The sequence below is a fragment of the Equus quagga genome, chromosome 2 (genome assembly GCF_021613505.1).
Source record: "Equus quagga isolate Etosha38 chromosome 2, UCLA_HA_Equagga_1.0, whole genome shotgun sequence".
In the NCBI taxonomy this organism is placed as follows: domain Eukaryota; kingdom Metazoa; phylum Chordata; class Mammalia; order Perissodactyla; family Equidae; genus Equus; species Equus quagga.
Genome location: NC_060268.1, coordinates 17541259 through 17564119, shown reverse-complemented (window position 1 = coordinate 17564119; position 22861 = coordinate 17541259). Strand labels below are relative to the sequence as shown.

At 37.2% G+C, this 22861-nt stretch overlaps 1 protein-coding gene across 1 annotated transcript in view; it reads left to right on the top strand.

The window, feature by feature from the left end:
• SCFD1 (sec1 family domain containing 1) overlaps positions 1-17026 on the top strand; it is a 100247-nt gene extending 83221 nt beyond the window's left edge. Inside the window, exons 22-25 of the mRNA XM_046653917.1 lie at positions 2009-2042; positions 2834-2899; positions 11943-12011; positions 16794-17026. Of these exons, the coding sequence (XP_046509873.1) occupies positions 2009-2042; positions 2834-2899; positions 11943-12011; positions 16794-16817 (193 nt within the window). The 3' untranslated portion in view covers positions 16818-17026. The remainder of the gene's footprint in view (positions 1-2008; positions 2043-2833; positions 2900-11942; positions 12012-16793) is intronic.
• Positions 17027-22861: the final 5835 nt, after the last annotated feature.

Below are 22861 nucleotides of genomic sequence, written 5' to 3'. Positions count from 1 at the left end.
TCGTGTGGTAATATGTTTATTTACTTTATTATGGATATTATTTTTCAAGATTTAATTCATAGTGTATGAAAAATAGCCTACAAGATACAGAGAAAGAATAGGCAGAACTGGGAGGGAGAAAGCCTTCTTGGAATGATTGTGTGTAGCATCAAAACGTGGGTGAAGCTGGTTTCTTCCCTAGACCTTATGTTTGGGATCTTCAGAACTTTGTGTTTGCTTTCTCCAAGTGTTCACATCTTTGTAGGTAGTCAGAACAGATCATCTAGTCACTTCATAGTTGACTATTAGATTGTTTTGTTAACTCAAAAGGTTATTCTCATTTCTGAACTTACCAGAAATACTGCTGAAGTTGCAAAGGAAGCTGCTGAGAGCAGCTGCAGCTGGCAAGAGAGAATTTGACAAAGAATAAATTATAGAAGAGCGAGAATGAGGAGTGACAACTAAGGGGTATTGGGCTTCTTTGGGGAGTGATAAAAATGTTCTGAAATTAGACAGTGCTGATGGTTGCACAGCTCTGTAAATACACTAAAACCACTAATGATACACTTTAAAGGGGGGTTTACAGCTCTTTTCCTGTCTGGATATTCTGCAGCTTACGTTTTTACCTTCTTTGTGTTTACATATGGCTAACAAGTAGATATATTTTGCTCCTTAGAAATTTTCCGAGGAATTCTTTTAATCCCACCTGTAGTTTATGCATGATAATGAGTAGGAATATTAGCATTGATAACACAGAGAAGGTCAGAGTTTCATTTTTAATAGACTCAACCTTTTCCTGAGCTATCTCATCACAATTAGATCTGGGTTATTAATAACTAGCAATACTGTGCTACTTAAGTCTCGCCTCTCCTCACCCCAGGTCTACTCTCAAAGGAACTTAAAGCACTCTAGTTGGAAGTTAAACACTAATGCGGCATTTCAGTCAGGTGGGCTTCTGGCCCCTTCTGAGGAATATTCAGACAGGCCATAGAAGTGAGGAAAGGATGATAGAACTGTGGAATCAGCCTCTGAACAATTAGGAGAGGTTATAATACCTGTCTGCTCTTGGCTGAGGTTTTCAAAAATTGCTTGTGAGGAAAACCTAAGTTGTCTTTGTACAGCCTATTTTAGCACTCAAATATATATATGACTTATAAAAGCTTGAAAAGCATTTCATTAAAAGAGTTCTTGGACACCAAGAAGTATTTTTAAAATATGTTATAAATATATAAATATGTAGTTAATATGTATGTGATATTAATATGTAATATCTGTAAGTGTTAAAAAAAGCTACAGCCAGGGGCTGGCCCCGTGGCCGAGTGGTTAAGTTCGCGCGCTCCGCTGCAGGCGGCCCAGTGTTTCGTTGGTTCGAGTCCTGGGCGCGGACATGGCACTGCTCGTCGGACCATGCTGAGGCAGGGTCCCACATGCCACAACTAGAAGAACCCACAACGAAGAATACACAACTATGTACCGGGGGGCTTTGGGGAGAAAAAGGAAAAAATAAAATCTTTAAAAAAAAAAAAAAAAGCTACAGCTGAATGCAGATTCCTTTTCCCATCCCCCTTTTCTTCCCTAAATTGTTGATATGCTCCCCATATATGTGTTTACGTAGTTTTTTCACAAATGTAGATACCCACAAACTATAATATGTTGAGCATGGTAAAAATTTCACATAATTTACCACTAAAGTTTATATATGTTATCAACTCATCTTATACCCAGATTTCCAGTCCTTGTGGGAGCTGCTGCTCAGTCGTTCTTTTTCCCTCTCAGTCTTCTCTAGAATTTTATTTTAAAGTGAACAGGTTTGCCCATTCCCTTTTAGACACTGAAACATGTAGCTCTTCTAGCTTTTTCCTCTGTATCCCAATTCACTGCCTGGCTTAGGAGGGTGATGGACCAAGAATTGTAAATACACATCTAATAGAGAGAGAGAGAGAGAGTGTGTGTGTGTGTGTTTCCCATGCCTTTTTTTTCCATAAGAAAAGTCTTGGGTGAAGTTTTTTATGATTTTTCTTTGTTACAGCTCAGTTCCAAGGAACAAAAATCCATTCCAAGAGGTAAGTTCAGTATAAAAATTCTCTGCCCCTAAAAAGGGAAGTTGAAAAGGTGGCCAGGCAGTCTTGAAGAGTAGCTTTGTCCTGAACGTGACTTTAGTATAATTACTGCATGGCAATCTTGATATATTCATTTCTGTGCACCTAAAATTCTTGAAAAGAAAAAATTCTTAGCAACTGTATTTTCCTGATTTATAAAGCTGCCTATGCTTAGAATAGTTTAAGCTTAAAAATAACTGACACAAAATTAAGTAATTCACAAAAAAAGTCTTTAAGATTGCAGTGAAAGTATTGTGTATGAAACTTTTTTCTAAAATGAGATTCCAAACCTTTGTGAAGATATTGTGACTACATTTTCATTTGAAATACAAAAAAGCTTCTCAATAAAAGTACATTAAAGAGCATGTACTAGAAATTATATAAATGCTAAGTTTTCTCTTTTTCCTACCTGCAATAAATAACCTCAAATTCAAAAATGCCTTTGGATTTGTTTGCTATTACTTGACTGAAGAATGAAGTTTACTTTCATCTAAATTGTTTCCGAAAAATCTCTACTTCATTTTACCACTCAACAGACATTAGAAATTTATAAATTTGTAGACTTTTTAGAAACAAATTTCGTTATAGTTGAAGTAGCATCAGAAGCTCAGGTTGTGACCTTTTGCTGGCTAGTATTTTCTTACCTATGTTATGGAATAGACCCCAGATTAAAAACCATGTTGCTTGAAAGTTAAAATACTATTTTAACTATTTCTTTCAACTTACCTACATTTTTTTTCTGTTTGCATTTTTAGGCAATTGTTTTTGTGGTAGGAGGAGGCAACTACATTGAATATCAAAATCTTGTTGACTACATAAAGGTACATTTTGACCTCGTTATTCTTTTATCATTTGCTGTTTCATAGTTGTTCTGTGTCTTTAGAATCCTAGCTTTCTCTTGTGACTCTCCTGTTCTTACATAACTCCTTTTCCAGAGGTAAAATCCTGCAAATAGGGAAAAATGCCCATATGTTCATTGTTTTCCTATTCCTATCACATTTATTTCTGGCCTAAAATTATACTTGAACTGGAAAATAGTGTATCTTATTGATGTAATTAACGTACTTCGCAGCTGTATATCTTAATTTGACTTTAAATGTTTAGAGACTTCAAGTAAGCTCCTTTTCCAAAAAAGAATTCCTTGGTGAAATGACTTACTGACCCATTTGCCTGAATAATAAGCACTTTTCTCCCATCCTGTGTACTTAAATCAGCAATATACTTCTAACAAACTTAGAATGTCTGCTTTGTCAGCAAACAGGAGCTTTAGAGGTGGAGTGCTATTCAGAGCTGTCAGCAGCAGGGAGTGACAGACAGCTCAGCAAAAGGATATGAAGGAAAGGGTGTTTAAAATATAGGGGCAAAAGAATTGGCGATCCTTAGAATGACATTTTGTAATCTCTATTTATCCACTTAACATTAAGTAATGCTCATTCCTTGTGTCCTGTGTTATGTAAGGCTTTAATATAAAGGTAGAGGTTTGGGTACGGCAGAAGGAAAAAAACAGGCAGAAGAGCTTCAAAACTACCAGACACAACTTTCGGGAACCTCTCTCAGTTGCACAGGACATGCTTCATCTTCAGATTGTGAACCACTGAGATCTAGATAAGATACCTTGGTCTCAGGGGAGCATCCATCTTGTACTAGGAGGTTGTTTTTATACCCCTCCCTGGTCATGTAGCTAGAATCAGGCTGTGTGACCAGGTTTAAAAGCAGAAACCAAGAAAACGTAACTGCAAACCGTCAATCTGTACAATTTCTATAAACAATGTTGACAGGCTAGTACAGGTTGTCCCCTGGTCTATCTGTGACCCTTGGACAGGGCTGTATTAATCACTAGTTGGTATGTTACATTCAGGTTTGGCCAACAATCAACAACATGACTGGTTCCAGGTGTTCCCAGGAATAAACACAGGCTTGCAATAGACCAGCTGAAATTAATCCCATATTTATACATTCCACACACCGCCATCCTTGTTAAGCTTAATTACACTTGTCAGCATTCTTTCTGCATCTTTTTTTTTTTTTACATTTATAGAACAGAAAAACAAGAAGGATAAACACCAAAATACTAATCATTTGTATAGCATAGTTACTTCAGTGCAGGTATAACTTTAAAGAAACATGGCAGTTTACCAAATATTACAGTGCAAACTTGTTTTTAATCATGCGCAAGCTTGACTCTTACTCTTTCTACCACAGAAATTTCACAGAATTTTAATTTTGTGAAATGTATTAATAAATTGATTCAATGTGACAACTAATTGATTATTAACTAAATCTAGTTCTTTCTCTGATCAATCACTTTCATCAGAAGAACATCAGGGCTATCAGTGGTAGGTATGTAAACCCACCAAGTTATACTTTACTTGGTTTCAATTTACAAAGTATTTTTTTTACCTTGATTATTACCCTCCACCCACAAAAACATGGTTGTATAGGTAGGAGGGCACATGACACAATGACTACTCAGGCATGCAGCAGATATTTTATATGCCTATATCCAGGCACCTTTCTTAACATATCGTCACTTAGGTTAATATGACACCATGGTCTTTAGCTTTAGGTCTGTTGTTGAGCAAATTCTTTTGTATGCATTTGAGCAGCAACAGTATCCTAATTTTGCCTCCCCAAAGGGATCCTCTAGGATATGTAAAACCTGTAAAATGACAACCTGTAAAAGAAAAAGAAGCATTAGAATTATTCTAAGTGTTTATCCTCTAGATGTTATGAGCATCATCAAAACATATCACTTGGGTAACTGCAGATTAAATCCTCCTTGAACCTCTGGGGACCTGTCTTGGACCTTCAGCTTCAAGTAAAGGAGGCAATTTCTGCAGGGCTTATGGGTATCTGTAAATATAGCTAAGAGCGTTATTCTCTTGCTCTCAGCCTCTTACAAGGTACCAAGATCATGTTAGCTTTTCCTTTTTGTATTATTCACTTATTGACTCTCTTTGAGAGTCAAGACTTCTCCTTCTTTCCATTTGTCATTAATTTTTACCCAGAACTTGGCCCCTGGTTTAGGAGACCATCAGATTCAGCAAGACGACTGATCCATTGAGCTGGCAGCAGTATGAGACTGGCCACTGCTTTCTCCTTTGTCCATTCCCATTCATATGAAGTAGAGTGGATAAGTGTGAGCTTATGGCACTATCCTGTTTCTTGGTCAAGAAAGATGCAGAAGCCATTAATCCCAGTTTAGGCAGATGAAAAGAAGAAACAGCCCATTTCATCATTCTTCAGACAGATTTAGAGGCATTGTCTTGGTGTCCTGTTTGCAGCTGATCCTTTCCTCAGAACTTGCAAATATACTCTCTGTCCTTGTACTACAGGATCAGGCAGAGTAAGAGAAAAATTTTTAGAATTGTAGAAGAAATTTTTGTTGGCTCCTTTGTTATTACCCCACTTTCTCCCTCCCTTATCTTTCCTGCAGCATCTCAACAATCTGTCCATCATTGATTCCTCCCTTTAATTACATGCCTAATGTTTTAACACACATTCCATCATGAAAGCTATTATTTCTGTCTCTTATTGAAAAGAGATGTGCCCAAGTTAGAAAGGAGGTGTTTCAAATGTCTGTTTCCGTTTCCAGTCAGTCCACTATGTTGTGTCTGGTAAGACGTATGACAGGTCAATCTATGGCATGTGATACGTCTTAGCCCACTGTGACTGTACCTGCAGCAAAATGGGTTTTCTTCATCAAGTGAGAAATAAAAAGGGAGTCCACATTGAAACGGTTTCTGCTGTGGACTCTAATAGGGTTAAAAGTGTATCTTTCAGTCACCAGGTATACAAATCCAAATCCAAAATAAGTGTCTATTCTGGATAAAATCTATTGCTGTCCACCTGGAACCATAGGTAAAAGGCCAGTGTAATTCTGTGTGAATATGTTTTCATTTCTCTTAGGTGTATACCTAGGGGTAAAACTGTTGGGGCATCCTAACTCCGTCTTTAACCATTTGAGGAACTGCCAGACTGTTTTCCAAAGTGACTGCACTATTTTACATCCCCACCAGCAGTGTATGAGGATTCTGATTTCTCCACATCATCACCAACACTTGTTATCTGACTTTTTGATTCCAGCTATCGTACTAGGTATGAAGTAGTATCTCGTGGTTTTGATTTGCATTTTCCTGATGACTTATGATGTCTAGCATCTTTTCATGTGCTTATTGGCCATTTGTGTGTCTTTGGAGAAATGTCTATTCAGATCCTTTGCCCATTTTTTAATTGGGTTGTATTGAGTTCTTTATATAATCTAGATACAAGTCTCTTATCAGATATATGATTTGCAAATATTTTCTCCCATTCCGTGGATTGTCTTTTTACTTTCTAAATGGTGACCTTTAAAGTACAAAAGATTTTTTTATTTTGGTAAAGTCCAATTTATCTGTTTTTTTTATTTTGTTGCTCATGCTTTTGGTGTCGTATCTAAGAATCCTTTGCCAAATTCAAGGTCATGAAGATTTAGCCCTATGTTTTCTTCTAATGATTTTATAGTTTTTCCTCTTACATTTAGGTCTTTGATCCATTTTGAGTTAATTTTTGAATATAGTATGAAGTAAGGTCTAGCTTCATTCTTTTGCATGTGGCTATCTTGGTTGTCCCAGCACCATTTATTGAAAAGACTGTTTTTTCCCCCATTGAATGGTCTTGGCAGCCTTGTTGAAAATCAGTTGACCATACATGTGTGGGTTTATTTCTGGACTCTCAGTTCTATTCCGTTGATCTATAGGTCTGTCCTTGAGCCTGTACTACACTGTGTTGATTACCATTGCTTCATAGTAAGTTTTGAAATCAGGACATGTGAGTCCGCCTTCTTTATCCTTCTTTTTCAAGATTGTTTTAGATTTTCTGGGTCCCTTGCAATTCTGTACGAATTTGAGAATTATCTTGTCAGTGTCAGTTGGGATTCTGACAGGCATTGTGCTGAATCTGTAAATCAGTTTTCAGGAGTATTTTCATCTTAATAATGTTAAGTCTTCTGATCCATGATATGGGATGTTTTCCATTTATTTAGATCTTCTTTAATTTATGTCAACAATTTTGTTGTTGTTTTGTCATTTCTGTTGGGTTTTTTGTTTTCAGAGAATAATCTTTGCACTTCTTTCATTAAAATTATTCCTATGTATTTTTTATGCTATTGTGAAATTGAATTGTTTTCTTAGTTTCATTTTTCGATTGTTCAGTGCAAGTGTATAGAAATCCATATAATTTTTGTATATTGCTCTTGTATCTTGCAACCCTGTTGAATTCATTTATTAGTTCTAATGGGTTTTTTAGTGGATTTTTAAGATTTTCTATATTATAAGATCACATTATCTGAATAGAGTTAGTTTCACTTTTTAACCTACCTGGAATGTTTTTCCTTCTTTTTCTTCCCTAACTGCCTGAGCTAGAATCTCCAACACAATGTTGAAGAGAAGAGTCAAAAGCAGATGTCCTTATATTCTTCCTGATTTTAGGGGCAAAGCATCCAGTCTTTCACCATTAAGTATGATGTTGGCTATGGGTTTAGAGCCATTAAATTTTTAGTAGCTACTAAGCCACCCAGTTTAATTGTCCTGAGAGTTCTTTTTTTATAATCCCATTTAGCTTTATTGTTTTCTTTGTTGTGAATAATCCTAATCTTTTTCCTATCACTGAGCCCCATTGAGGAGAAACTGAGCTAGTAGGTCTGACAGCTGCCTCATGACATTAGAAACCCATGTCAATACAACCTTATAGTATGAAACAAAACATGGCTGTGCCTGCAAGAATCTTGTGATTAAGACTTATCTAGTGTGGCCATGGCCCTTGATTTATGCCAGTTCACAACACAGTGGGCAAGTACAGTTTTCCTTGGAAAGACAAAGAAAATACTACAGTAATTCTAACTGATTTGTTTAATGTAACTGCTATTTCATATAATATGGATATATTTCATAAAATTAATTAAACTATATTACAAAACTATAGTAATTAAAACAGGATGGTGTTGGCATAAAAACAGACACATGGATCAGTGGAACAGAATAGAGAGTCCAGAAGTAAACCCACACACATATGGTCAATTAATTTACAACAAAGTTGCCAACAATATACAATGGAGAAAGGGCAGTCTCTTCAATAAATGTTATTGGGAAAACTGGACAGCCACATGCAAAAAATGAAATTCAACCACTATCTTATACCATACACAAAAATTAACTCAAAATGGATTAAAGACCTGAATGTAAGACCTGAAACTGTAAAACTCCTAGAAGAAAACATAAGCATAAGCTCCTTGACATCAATCTTGGTGATGATTTTTTGATTCTGGCACTAAAAGCAAAAATAAATAAGTGGGACTATATCATACTAAAACCCTCTGCACAGCAAAGGAAACCATCAAGAAAATGAAAAGGCAACCTGCTGAGTGGGAGAAAATATTTGCAAATCATGTATCTGATAAGTGGCTAGTATCCACAGTATATCAAGAACTCGTAAAACTCAATAGCAAAAAACCAATCTGATTAAAAAATGGGCAGAAGATCTGAATAGACATCTTTCCAAAGAAGATATGGCCAACAGGTATGTAAAAAAGATGCTCAACGTCATTAATTGTCAGGGAAATGCAAATCAAAACTACAGTGAGACACCACCTCACACCTGTTAGAATGGAAAACAGTTCGGAGCTTCCTCAGAAAGTTAAAAATAGAACTACCATATGAACTGGCAGTTCCACTTCCAGGTATTTATCTGAAGAAAATGAAAACACTAACTCGAAAAGATATATGCACCCCATGTTCCTCGCAGCACTACTTACAATAGCCAAGATATGGAAACACCCTGAGTGTCCATTGATGGATGAATGGATAAAAAAATTTTGAGATATAGATAGATATATAGGTAGGTAGATAGGAATATTATTCAGCCATAAATAAGAGTGAAATCTTGGTATTTGCAACAACATGAATGCACCTCAAAAGCATTATCCTAAGTGAAATAAGTCAGACAGAGAAAGACAAATACCATATAATCTCTCTTATATGTGAAATATGAAAAGAAAACAAAAACAAAAAACAAGCTCATAGGTACAGAGAACAGATTAGATTGGTGGTTGCCAGAGGCAGAGGGGGTAGGGGGAGGGAAAAATGGGTGAAAGGGGTCAAAAGGAAAAAAGAAAAAAATCCAGTGTACTCTTAGGCTAAGATTCAACTTTCAAAAAAATAAGTGAGTTCCATTTTGGTGAATAGAATACAGTGAATCAGATGAATTGAGTCCATTCCAGGTTCAAAAGCAATAATCTCTGCAGAAATCACAAAGTAGTCATCACCACATTGACATTGCATAACACGTTTTACAGGTGAACATCATTGTCAAATGTACAAAAGACTCCTGGAAGCCACATTAGTTCTTTTGGGTCACTCAGAAACATCCAATGAACTACCAGAAGTAATAATTAAGAGGAAAATATTACTAAAAAAAAATTGCTGCAGTTGGTACATAGAAGACCCTGGCTTTGTCATAACAATGTGTGTCTAAAAGATGCAATACGTAAACAATACTCTAGTGGCCTCAGAGAATGAATGTGCTTCACAATGGCTTTCACATCTCTGAAATGAAGATGTCCCTGTCCTTGCACATGAGACATACTGGAGAACAATTGCACAGAGGTTGACGTTTTAAACATACTGGTAGAGCCAGCTAGAAATGAAACCCAAAGTCAATGCTTTGTCCTATAAATAACTTCTTCTTCGCTTGTCTAATTTTGAGAGTATACATTTACCTGTTTAGCTATATTTATTAAAGCAAGGCAAAAGTATAGCTTAGAAATTTATAAAATCTGATTCATCCTCCAATAACATATTACCAGAGATTTTGAAGTTGTAGAGAGAGATACATTTCCAAAAGAAATCACAGTTCAAACTCTTGAGGGTGTCTGAGAACTCGGGCATTTTCATAGGTGCTCTGAAGAAATATTTAAGGCACACAGTAGGTTTTGAATATGTGTTTAAGTAGCCTTTTATTTCTCCTTATAGTTATAGAAATAATATGCACTGATATCCCAAAGCAACTTGGGAGTAAAAATGCTGACCCCCAGAAGAAAAAAATTTGATAATATCAGTGACCAAATATATTGGGAATTTGACTTAAAGCCACCACAAGTTGTTCTTTTGATGGAAGGTGATTGGCTAGAGAATGAAATAGATTTAGTTAATAATTGTTACATTGAATCAAGGTATTGGTACATTTCATAAAGTTCAGTTTTTAATGGAAAGAGGAAGTATCAAGTTTGTGCATAATTAAGAATAAGTTTACACTGGAATATTGGTAAACTGCAATGTTAAAAATTAAACCTATACCTCATTAGATGATACAAAAGATTAGTATTTTGGTGTTTACCCTTGTTTTTGTGTTCTATAAATGCTGGAAAAGATACAAAAAGCAAAATAATGACAAGTGATTAGCATTAAGAAAGCTTGATCAAGGTTTGGGGCGCTGGGGAGTGTGGACTGTTTAAGAACGAGATTAATCTCAGCTAGTTTATTGCAATCCTCTGCTTATCTCTAGGAACACTGGGAGCCGTGGTGCTGATGTTTGGCCACCCTTGAATGAGATGTACTAACTAGTGATTAATATAGTCTTGTGCTAGGGTCCAAAATAGACTAGGGGGCAACTTACATTAGCTTGTCAGCATTGTTTAATAGGAAATGTAAAGATTGATGGTTTGCACCTGGTTTCTGGCATGTTTTCTTGTTTCTGCTTTTGATCCTGGTCACGCAGCCTGATTTTGGCTATGTGATCAGAAAGGTATAGTAGACCCCTCCTTAGACAAGACTGGGGCTCCCCTAAGACCAGGGTATTTCCACTGTGTCTTAGTGGTTCACAGTTGAAAATGAAGTGTGTCCTGTGCTACTGAGATAGGACCTGGGAGCTGCACCTAGAAGTTTTGGACCCCTCTAATGTTTCCCTATGCTTTCTTCATCCTTCTGTGCTGTGACTGCTACCTTTATTAGTGCCTTATTTGAGAATATCCTCTGTAGCCTCAGGAATCCCAGTTATATGAACCTGCATAATTGCTGCATGTACCATCTCATTTTGGAAAAATGTAAGGTGTGACTGTTTTATTTGTTCTCAGAGACGGCCACCTTGCACGTTTATTCAATGATGTTTATTCAGCTTATGTATCACAGAGAAATGTCCTTCTCTTGTACTACAAAGCCATATTTCTTTTGTCCCTTGATGAATTATCACGTTCACTTTGTTCTGAAGTAAACTTTTTGCATTTCAGAAGTCGTATGAATTTACCTTCAAGTTCACGATACGTATAAGAATTTCAGCATTAAGGACTTACCAAATTCTCCAGTAGAAAACTTTTGACTGCTGTAATTGGGTTCCAATGGTCTGTCAAAATTAGGAATGAAATTCATAAGGAGTTACAAAATGGAATGGGATATGGTAACATATAAATACTGTATTGCACCCGTGAGACTGAAATGCCAATCCATGCTGCTTGCATCATAGCCTACTTTCAGCATAACAAAACTCTGCGGATGTTTTCTTAAGTAGTACAGGTCCTATACTGGCCTCTCATTTTATAGATAATAGTTGCTCCTGTGAAATGTGGCAGTCATCAGATTCCTTCTATTTTCAGTGTGAATGGCACCAGCAGTGTACCATAATACATTTTTTTAATACTATGCCTATTTCACCACTTTATTCCATGCAATTTTAGGATAGACGTCTGTACACTAAAATCCAACACCCACACTAAAAGAAAAAAAAAAACCTTTCAGAATAATGAAGGTCTCACTAGGTTTAATCCCTCTTCCTGGGAATATTGAAACTATTACCTGTTACTTGTTTGTATCTGAGTTCTATCTCTGACTTTTACAGGGGAAACAAGGTAAACACATTTTATATGGCTGCAGTGAACTTTTTAATGCTACACAGTTCATAAAACAGGTAAAGTGTGTCTTTCATTTGCTTCTGTTGACATACCCTAAATTGCTGTAGGTATTTTTCAAAAGAAAGCAAGAGAATCATTATATTCGTCCAAATGAGCTGAAACCAAAAGCCGTAGAGATATGAGAATGTAAGGTTTTGCCATGGACAAGTATGAAGAAAACTGATAAGTAACATTATTTCCATATCCCAAATCTATGAAAAGATAAATTCAGAAAATTTAAAATTGGAGTAGTGTACTCAATTAGGCAAAATTCAGTTCAGCGTTTCCTTATATATTATCCACATTTTTGACTTTCCCAGCATATCACAAATTGGGCCGAGAAATTATGTAACTTTCTTGGGGGGTAGTATGTGCTCAGTGGATAAAATGGAATTATGTTCACCTTGAAAGTTAATGACAGCAGTAGCTGAGGAATACAGACTCCATACGTTCTTTTCGTATTGTTCCCACTGATGTTCTCAGTGATTCTAATGACCTTATCTTTTTTAAGCTTTAACTACCTGGGATGCTCAGTAGGGTGATCAATAAATGTCCACTCTCCTTTGCCTTGGCTGCCACAAAAATCATAACTGCACCCTGTACTCATTTCTAGCAAGTGTTCCCAGCGTCATTTTCCAGCACAACTCTTTTCACTCCCATTATGTGGTTCCTGTATTTTTAACCTTAATGTAGTGCCCAGTAGTATTACGAGAATTTCAAACATACATAAAAACTGAAGAGAATTTTCATGAACACATATACACTCCCTGTGAACATTTTACTATATTTGCTTTATAAGATACCTACCCATCTATCCACTCTTCATTCTTTTCATTGCTCCAGCTTAATTTATTAATTTCAAAGTAAGTTATAGATATCAGTACACTTCCCCCTTAATACTTCAGTGCCAGTGTCATTACCTAGAGTTCATTGTTTATTGAATTTTGTTTTGTTTTTTGAACCCTGTGGAGCTAAAATTTACCATAGTGGAATGCTCACATCTCAAGTGTACATTCCTGAGTTTTGCCAGATGTGTTTGCCTGAGTAACTCAGACCACTATTAGGATGGAGAACTACCACACCACAAAGTTCCCTTACAGCCTCTCCCAGCCAGGCCTTGCCCCTAGTTAATCCTGCCCCAAAACACCATCTGGGTATTTCTCTACCGCAGATTAGTGGTGCCTGTTCTAGAACATCATATAAGTGGAGTCTTTTCTCTTGTTTAGGTTAACTAGAGGATTCTCAATTTTGTTAATCTTTTTAATGTTACTTTTCTCTATTGTTTGTTTTCTATTCATTGGTTTCTACTCTTTATTATTTCCTTTGCTCTGATTACTTTGTGTTTACTTTGTTATTTTCGTAGCTTCTGAAGTTGGAATATTATTATTAACTTTAGTTTTTCTTTTCTAAAATAAGCATTTAAAGCCATAAAATTAAAACTCTTAGCAAACACTGCATTCCACAAATACTGATGTTTTCATTATCATTGTTTGAAATATTTTCAATTTTCATGGTGGTTTATCCTTTAGCCCATGTATAATTTAGAGATCTGTTGTTGTTTTCAAGTATTTCTGTGTTTTCTCTATATCTCATTCGTACTGTTTCCAATTTAATTTCTTTGTGGTCAAAGAACATTCTCCACGTAACTCCATTGTGTCAAAGTTTATTTAAATTCCTTTTATGGCCCAACATATGGTCTGTCTTGCTGTGTACTCCACATGCACTTAAAAAAAGAACATGCCTTCTGCAGAAGTTGAAGGAAAAGTTCTATAAATGTCAGTTTGCTCAAGGTAGTTGACAGCATTTTACTCAGATCCTCTATGTCTTTGTTGATTTTTTTTTTTGTCTAGTTCTGTCAGCTACTGAGAGAATGGTATTAAAATCTCCAACTATCATTATTTGAATTGTCTCTTTCTCCCTTTAGTTCTGTCAGTTTCTGTTTATTGTATTTTGAAGCTCTGTTATTAGGTACATATAGATTTATGATTGTTGTAACTTCTTGATGAATGGACCCTTTTATCATTATGCAGTATTCCTCTCCATATCTGGTATTGCTTTTTGTCTTGAAGTCTGCTTTATCTGATATTTATATAGCCACTCTAGTCTTATGCTTACAGTTGACATGTTAAAACTTTTACTTTCAACTTGCCCATGAATTTATATTTAAAGTATATATCTTATAGGTAGCATATAGTTGGATTTTTTTAAACCATTCTGACAATTTCTGCCTTTTAATTAGAGTCTTTATTCTATTAACATCTAATGTAATTATTGATATGACTAGATTTAGGTCTCCTGTTTTATTATTTGCTTTCTATTAGTCTCCTATGTGGCATTCCTCTGTTCCTCCTTTCCTGCCTTTTTTTGTATCATTTGAACACTTCTTAGAATTCCATTTTAATTCATCCACAGTTTTTTTTTTAGCTGTATCTCTAGTTATTAATTTGGTGATTGCTCTAGAGATCATGATATATACATCTTTAACTGTTCATAGACAGTTATTAACTGTTAACATTGTGCCATTTGCATTAAATGTAGATACCTTGCAACATATAAACCTATGCCCTCAGCATTTATGCTGTGATTGTCATATATTTTACATCTGCGAACATCTTTAACTTCACATGACAGTGGACAGTGTTTATCATTTGTGCTTCAATCATATGTATCATAAAGAAATAAGTTGTTTGCATTTACATAGATATGATTTCCAATGCTCTTCACCCTTCTAGATTCTAATTTCCATCTGTTGACTGAAAAAATTCTTGTAGCATTCATTGTAGCTCATATATGCTAGCAGTGAGTTCTGTTTTCTTTTTTCTTTTTTTTTTTTTTTTTGAGGAAAGCTGGCCCTGAGCTAACATCTGTGCCCATCTGCCTGTACTTTTTATATGTGAGATGCCTGCCACAGCATGGCTTGACAAGCAGTGTGTAGGGGTCCAAACCAGTGAACCCCGGGCCACCAAAGCAGAACATGCGAACTTAACCACTGTGCCACTGGGCTGGCCCCTCTCAGTTTTCTTTTTTATTATAATGTTTTTATTTCACCTTTATTTTTAAATGATATTTTTGCTGGATATAGACTTCTGGATTGACAGTTTTTCAATACTGTAAAGATGTTATTCCACTATCTTCTGTCCTCCATTGTTTCTGATAGGAAGTCAGCAGTCATTCAAATCGAAGTAACTTTTTATGTGACATGTAATTTCTCTCTGGCTGCTTCCAAGGTTTTCAGCAATTTAATTATGATGTATCTGTTTGTGACTTCTTGTGTATTTGTCTTGTTTGGGGACCACTAAGCTTCCTGAATCTATAAATTTATACCTTCACCAGACTTAGGGAATTTTCAGCAGTTATTTCTTCAAATATTTTTATGCCAAATTTTCTCTCTCCTTTCCTTTTGGGACTCCATTTCCAACCTTTTATATTTCCCAAAGATCCATGAGGATTCTGTTCTTCAGAGTGTACAAGTTGCTCTGTATTCAGATTCACTAAGTCTTTCCTCTGTTGTCTCCATTCTACTGGAATAGTGTTGTATTTTCTAGTTCTAGAACTTTCATTTGGTTTTTATGATAAAGTTTCTATTTCTCTGCTGGGATTGCTTTTCTTTTATTCATTGTGAGCATATTTTCCTTTATTTCATTGAGGATAATTGTCATCACTACCTTTAAAAGCTTATCTACTATTTACAACACAACACATGGATCATATCACTCCCCATTGTCTTTCCCCCTAGAGAATGGGTCACATTGTCCTGTTTCTTCATGTATTGACTAATTTTTTATTGTATCCTTAACATTGTGAGTGTTATGTTTTGGAGACCAAATTCTGTTTCTCTAAAAAGTGTTTATTTGGGGTTTTAGCAGGCAGTGAACTGTTTTGGACTCAGACTTCAAACTCTGCCTCTTGGGCTGCAGCTAAATCCCACTTATGAGTCTCTCATTCATGAGTGGTTCAGGGTTTCACCATAGGTTTAGGAAGAGTCTCTGCACAGAATTTAGGGCTCCCTCACTCTGGTTCTCTCCTTTCCAGGATTTCCCCCTAACTTTCCAGGGGTTTTAGTTACTCCAATCTCTCTCCTCTGGTTCTTCAGGCCAGAAAGACTGCAGGTTTTCTATCAGGGTTTTAGCAGCCCTGTGTAGCACCGACTGTGGTCTGCCTCCAGGCTAGGTGCCTCAGAACCAGCAAACTTAGTCAGTGCTGTTCCCTCCTTCCAGGTGTCAACTCTCTTCCAGAACCTGCCTGCTTTCGGTTGCTCTCCATTCCCTCCAGATAGTTGGTGTTTGTCTTTGTTTAAAGTTTATAATTGCTGTCTCTGGGAGAATTGGGTCAGTAGGAGTTTACCCAGCCTTCCAGAATTGAAAACCTTTTCTTTTCCTTTTAATCTTTTGGAAATATAAAATTAAAATATATGAGAATCAAATTGTTAGCAGTGAAGTCACACATGACATTTTTCTTTACATTTTCATACTGAATTAATTTCTTTATTCTCAGTTTTTGTTTTCCATTTGTTGAATTTGCACCTATAGTGTTTATACATTTTTTTGCAATGACAATGTTTATTACTCTTCAGTTTTAAAATATGTATAAATGCTGAACATTTGAGTTAGTGGTGAGCATTGAAAATTTATTATTATTATTCTAAGAATGCAGTAAATGGAATAAGCCTAAATTTTACCATGCTGAAAGTATGCATTTTTAAGGTGTTTACAAATATAGTTGAATGCATAGGCTTCTTTTGTGATTTTTAAAAAAAAGTTATATGTATGATTTTATGTGGTTTTTTTGTTTTGTTTTAGCTGTCACAACTTGGACAAAAATGACACAGAAGGACCTTAATATGAGAATCTGCTTGGAACTTGGATAAATGTAAAAAGAAAAATCAAAAGACCCCCATGTTTCCTTCTCCATATCAATGTCCTAACAGTGAAACTTAGAGTTATTTGTTAATTTTTAAAGAAATTCTATACTTAATATAATGTGTACTGATTAAAAGAATAAAACATTTCAGAAATAAATTTTTAACATTGTACATTCTCTCTCCTGTTATGTTTGACAAATGAGAAAGAAAGTGCTTTGGAAGGAAGGAAAGCTCTGTCTGAATATAATGTTCAATTATTAATTATAATAACTCATATGTATGTTTAAGAATACATGTTACTTGACTGGTTCATGGATCTCCTACTCGTATGCATTTTAATTGTGAAATTACCTTCCCCTAGTTCATTGGTTTCCCATGTTGCCTCTAGATTTTAAGTGGAGATTTTAAAGCCACTTTAAGGTCTCTTCTCCTTCTGGCACACATGTGTACATTTTATCACATAAAATCCCCGCTTACTTTATATAATGGCAACAAACACTAACAACATCTAGAATGGACAGATACAAAACATTTGTCCCATAAAATTCTAAATAATAGGGAAAAGTGTTAAGTTTGTTTCCAACCTTCCTAGTTTTCAGCACCAAGAAGGAGTAGCGATCAATCATATAAATCAAGGCAGTCAAGAGAAAACTATTGCTATCCTAAAGGCCCAGAAGCTTTTCCTCCTGAAGAGGAATCTGTAGTGTTACAGACAACATCCTGACAGTAGGTACAAGATTCACAGGACTGTTTCTTTCTGCACCGCCACCCTACCATGAGTCAGTGCTATCGTAGCAAAGCACAGGTCAAGAAAAATAATAATAGTTGAGTAGTGATCAGCTAATCTGACTTAGTCCTAGGATAAAATTTAAAATATGTTTGGGTGCTATAACAAATTGCCATAGACCAAGTGGCTTAAACAACTCACATAGATTTCTCACAATTCTGGAGGCTGGGAAGTCTATGACCAAGGTGTTGACAGATGCAGCGTCTAGTGGGGGCCTACTTCCTGGTTTGCAGACAGCCGTCTTCTCGTATCTTCACATGGTGGACAGTAGAGAGAGCCTTAGTCTCTTACCCGTATCAGGACACTAATCCCATCATGGGGCTCCACCCCCATAATGGCTTCCAAAGGCCCCACCTCCAACGCCACCACACTGGGGATGAGGGCTTCAACACAGGACTCTGGGGTGGGAGGACACACATTCAGTCCTTAGTACCACATCATCTGTCAAAGGGATCAAAGTGATTCATGCTCAGGGCTTAAGGAGAGACCGTGATGTGGAGAAACCAGGCTAATCGAGGTGCTAAGATACAGAGGAGATAAAGCATTGTCCCCATTTCCTCAACTATTTAATGTTTATTCACAAAACTTTTATTAGGTTAAAACTGCATGAAAGATGAAGTAGTGTTCGCTTTTCATGTTGTCTTTGCATTTAAAAAGAAGTTAGAAAGAAAGAGTCTCATCAATGAATGTATAGTAAATTTTTCAAGCTTGCCTTAAGTTCACATGAAAGAAGGTTATTGCCACAGTTCTGAGATAGAAACCTTTCTATGGGACCTGTAAAGGTTTGGGGCCTTTTAAAAATGTCTCTGGGGAAGGCTTGGCCTTTCTCCAAGTGTCCACAGCTCAGCCCCATCTTCCTGGTTTGGGTTACCCAGCGTGGCCATCCACAGCATTGCCAGGGCCACAGCTGCTGCTAGCTCAGGCTGGCCAGCTCAGCAAGTCTGGACCAGCAAGCCCACAGCTGGGCTGATTCAGAAACCAGTTCTCTCCTCTCCCCAGGGGTGATTCTACTCGGAGGAATTGATTCTTGCCCTGGGAATGCTGAGAGCAGGGGCAGAGGTCAATAGGAAAGGGGACTGCTCTGCCAGGTGGCTGAGGGAAGTTATGTGGATTAATCCTCACAACAGCACTGACAAATAGATGGTACAGCTCCAATTTTATGGACAGATACAAAGCTCAGAGGGTTGAGTACCTTGCTCAAAGTCATAGCTGGTACATAGGGGAGCCAAACATAGAATGCACATCTGTCTGCTCCAAATCCACCTCTTTCTACTGCTCGAAATCGCCTGGCTAAGAAAGCAGGAGGCTTGGAGTCTTGTCAAGCCATTCCTCACGGATCAACCTGAGCCAGTCACTTTACGTCTCTTTTTTCTCCTGTGTGTAATGAGTGGTACAGAGTAGGGGCGTCTAACATGGGACCCTCAAGGCCACGCAGCTCACCTGAAGTAGCCAGCTCAGGACGCTCCACAAAACACACACCTCCCCTAGTGAGCTCACACACGGACTGGCAGGCTTAGCCACCTGTCTCAAAAGATTTGAGTCGTTTGGCGTAAACATGGGAAAGATCAGTTCACTAGGCATAGATGGGACTTGACAATGAAAGAAAAGACAATTAAAAAGGACTTAGAGGAAATTCAAGTCAAAACGGAAGTTTGCCCTGAAAAAGAAGCTTTCATTTCATCACAATCAGGTAATTTGGTCCTGTGGCAAATCACAAGACAGACGCACATCGTAGTGTGATCTGAATTGTGAATTTTCCAGGCCGGCCCCGTGGCCAAGTGGTTAAGTTCGCCTGCTCTGCTTTGGCGGCCCAGGGTTTCACCAGTTCGGATCCTGGGCACAGACATGGCGCTGCTCGTCAAGCCATATTGAGGTGGCATCCCACATAGCAGAATTAGGACCTACAACTAGAGTATACAACTATGTACTGGGGGGCTTTGGGGAGAAGAAGAAGAAAAACATAAGATTGGCAACAGATGTTAGCTCAGGTGCCACTCTTTAAAAAAAAAAAATTGAGAATTTTCAACTCCTGCCCATAAAAATTTACAATTTTTAGGTAATATTCAAAAGAAGCTGAATGTGAAGATTTTAATTCACTTACATGTACCCAGATCATCAGACTGTGGACATTTGGAGATTTTCCATGATATTTTTTAAATTGCAAGGCACAGAGCAACTTGACTCCAGGGGCTGATGAAAAGGTACCGATGCGACATGAATAAAGGAAACCAGAAACTGATTTCTGATTTGTTGTAGTGACCACATCAAAATAGACAGAGAGAACTAGGGGACTGTTCAGCTTTACCTTGTTCACCTGGGTTCAACAGAATCATGGAATTTCAAAAATTGATTACCAAAGAGATTCTTGGATGTTGCTGAGTGTGTACCAGGCTTTGAATATTTGTAGCTGCATCTACAATGAAAACCTCAGAATGATTCTAAATTATCAAGCATCAACCCCATCAACATGGCTCAATTTCGAGAGGAACAGCTGATTGCACTGAAAGCAAGCTCTTTGTACAAAGATGACATGGTTCCCTAGAGTTCAGACAGAGCTACATGAACTCTAGGACTCTCCTGAAGAATTATGGCTAAGCAGCTGTAATAACCGATGTTGACATGCCGGCCAGCGTCATTTTCCTGACTTTTGTCACCCTGATCTTTTCTTCCTCCTCCTTCACCCATATGTCTCAGGTGGCGCTGACACCATCCTGACAACAGTAAACAGTTAAGGGGTAATCACGTAACCAATAAAAAAAGAAGGAAATTCTGCCGTCTGTGACAATATGACGGACCTTGAGGGCATTATGCTAAATGAAATAAGCCAGACGGAGGAATAAAAATGACAAATACTGCACAGTATCACTTATATGTTGAATCTAAAAAGCCAAACAGTAGAAAGGTGGTTGTCAGGTGCTGGGGTGCAGGGTGGGGTGGATGGAGATGTTGGCTAAAGGGTACAAACTTCTAGTTGTAAGAAAAATCAATTCTGAAGATTTCACGTACAGCATGATGACGATAGTTAATATTGCTGAAATTGTGCACTTGATGTTAAGAGTAGATCTTAAACATTCTCACCACAAAAAGAAAAAAAGCTAACTATGTGAGATGGTAGATATGTCAGTTATCTTGATCTTGACAATCATTCCACCATGTATACCAAATCATCACATTGTACACTTTAAATATATACAATTATATTTGTCACTTATGCCTCAAAAATAAAAACTAAAAAAATTGAAATTTATTTTGAATTATTAATTCTTTAATTTTTTTAATTATGCAGTTCACACACAGATGAATTGCTGATCATGTATCCTCCACTTAAAAAAAACTTGGATTAGACCATCCTCAAGTGCCATACCATCATTAGTATTCTAAGATTATAACCAAACTCACAGAAAACTGATTTATAAACCTGTTCGTATAAGCTAACATACACTAAGAATTAGCAATGATCAGTTGCATGGGTCAGACCACATGAGAGGAAGAAGAGGAAATTAACAGTCTTAAACTTCTGCTACCTGACAAGGACTTTGTTAGGTGCTCTAAACGTCAGCTCATTTAATCCTAATAAAAACCGTAAGAAAATAGGTAATACTATTCCTCCTTTACAGATGACGAAATGTAAGTTCGGACTTCAGCCACTATCCAAGGTCGTTCAGTTAGTCAGTGGTGGAATCTAAATTGATCAGATCTGAGTCTAGAACTTTTCCATTTGAAATGAAGAATTAGAGGGTATTAGGAACATTAGATTAGGAATTAGAGGATAGAAAGCTAAGAGATATTTCCACCAAGTTACTGCAGGGTGGTGACTTGTCTAGGTTTATGTCTGCTCAACAACTACAACTGATTAGCAGAGGCTGGTACTTAAAGTAAGTATGTGATGGAAGGATAGATGATGGATGAAGGCAGTCTCTAGTCACAAACCCTCATTCGTTGACTCTACTTCAAAAATCCAATGCGGCCATGTGTCCTGTTCATCCATTCAAGTAGACAAATATTTATTAAATGCCTCTTGTGTGCAAGATACTCTGGGGATGCTATAGTTACAAAGACTAAAAGATTTATAACTCTTCTCATTGCCCAAAAGATTGGAGACAGTATCCTAGCTGCTTCTAGTTGATGTATAAGGAGCTATGCCATTTTCAGAAATGGAGTTTTTGGAGGGTGGTTGGTTGGAAGAAAGCCCTTCTGAGGTAAGCTAATCCTTGTCGGGTTCAGTCAGACCTGGTACGGGTGCCCCTTAGTATTTGAATGGTCCTCCGTTCTGTCTACTTGCTCCAGATAGCTACCTTTCTGTCCTTGAAAGAGAAAGCCCTTTCCAGTATCTTTCCTAGATGTTGGTGTTTTTTTAGGGTCAACTGAAGACATATCTTCATTAATTAGAATACATTCATACCATGGAACCCCGTGCAACTGCAAAAAGTAATGAGGAAACTCGCGCCCTACTGTTAAGGAATGGTCTACAAGACCACGGATATATTGTTAAATTAACAACAAGAAGAGGTGCAGAACACTCCATACAGTATGATACCCTGTGTGTAAAAACAGAAAAAAGAGTATATACACTTATTTATTAGATGTGTATAGAGTAAGGATGCACAATAAATTGGTAATATTGTTTGCTTCCTGGAAAGGAACCTGGGCGCCTGGGGTGCAGGGATGGGAGGGGAGACCCAGAGGCTTTTCGCTGTCTTCCTCTTCTGTGTTTTGAATTTAGCACCATGTGTATATGACCTATTTCATCAAAATTATGCAAGGAAAAAAATCTCTTGGTATCCCAGGACACAAGAGATATTTTAGTTCACAAAGTCTAATTGCAAATCTGATGGAATCTTCCCAGTTCCCATTTTACTTTCTCTCTGCAGCATTTAACATTGTCCTCTACTCCCTTCTTGAAATTCTCCTTCTGTGGCCTCCTTGACTTGAAAGTAGCAAATTAGAGCCATTTGATTTGCAATTAGTTCCCATGACTCCTGAGATCTGGAGAAGAATCACGGTAAGAAGGCGTCACTGGATTTGTCACAGAATGTTCCGTACAGGGGCAGCTAGTTTTACTCTATCTCGCCATTAGTGAAGAATTAAGAATTGCTACTCCACACTACAAACGTTGTCACTAATATCTATATTTACACAACTGAGTGTCTGGAGCTGGGCTGCCTGAGTTCAGTCCCAGCCTCATCTCTCACTAGCTGTGTGGCCCCATGGAAAAACTT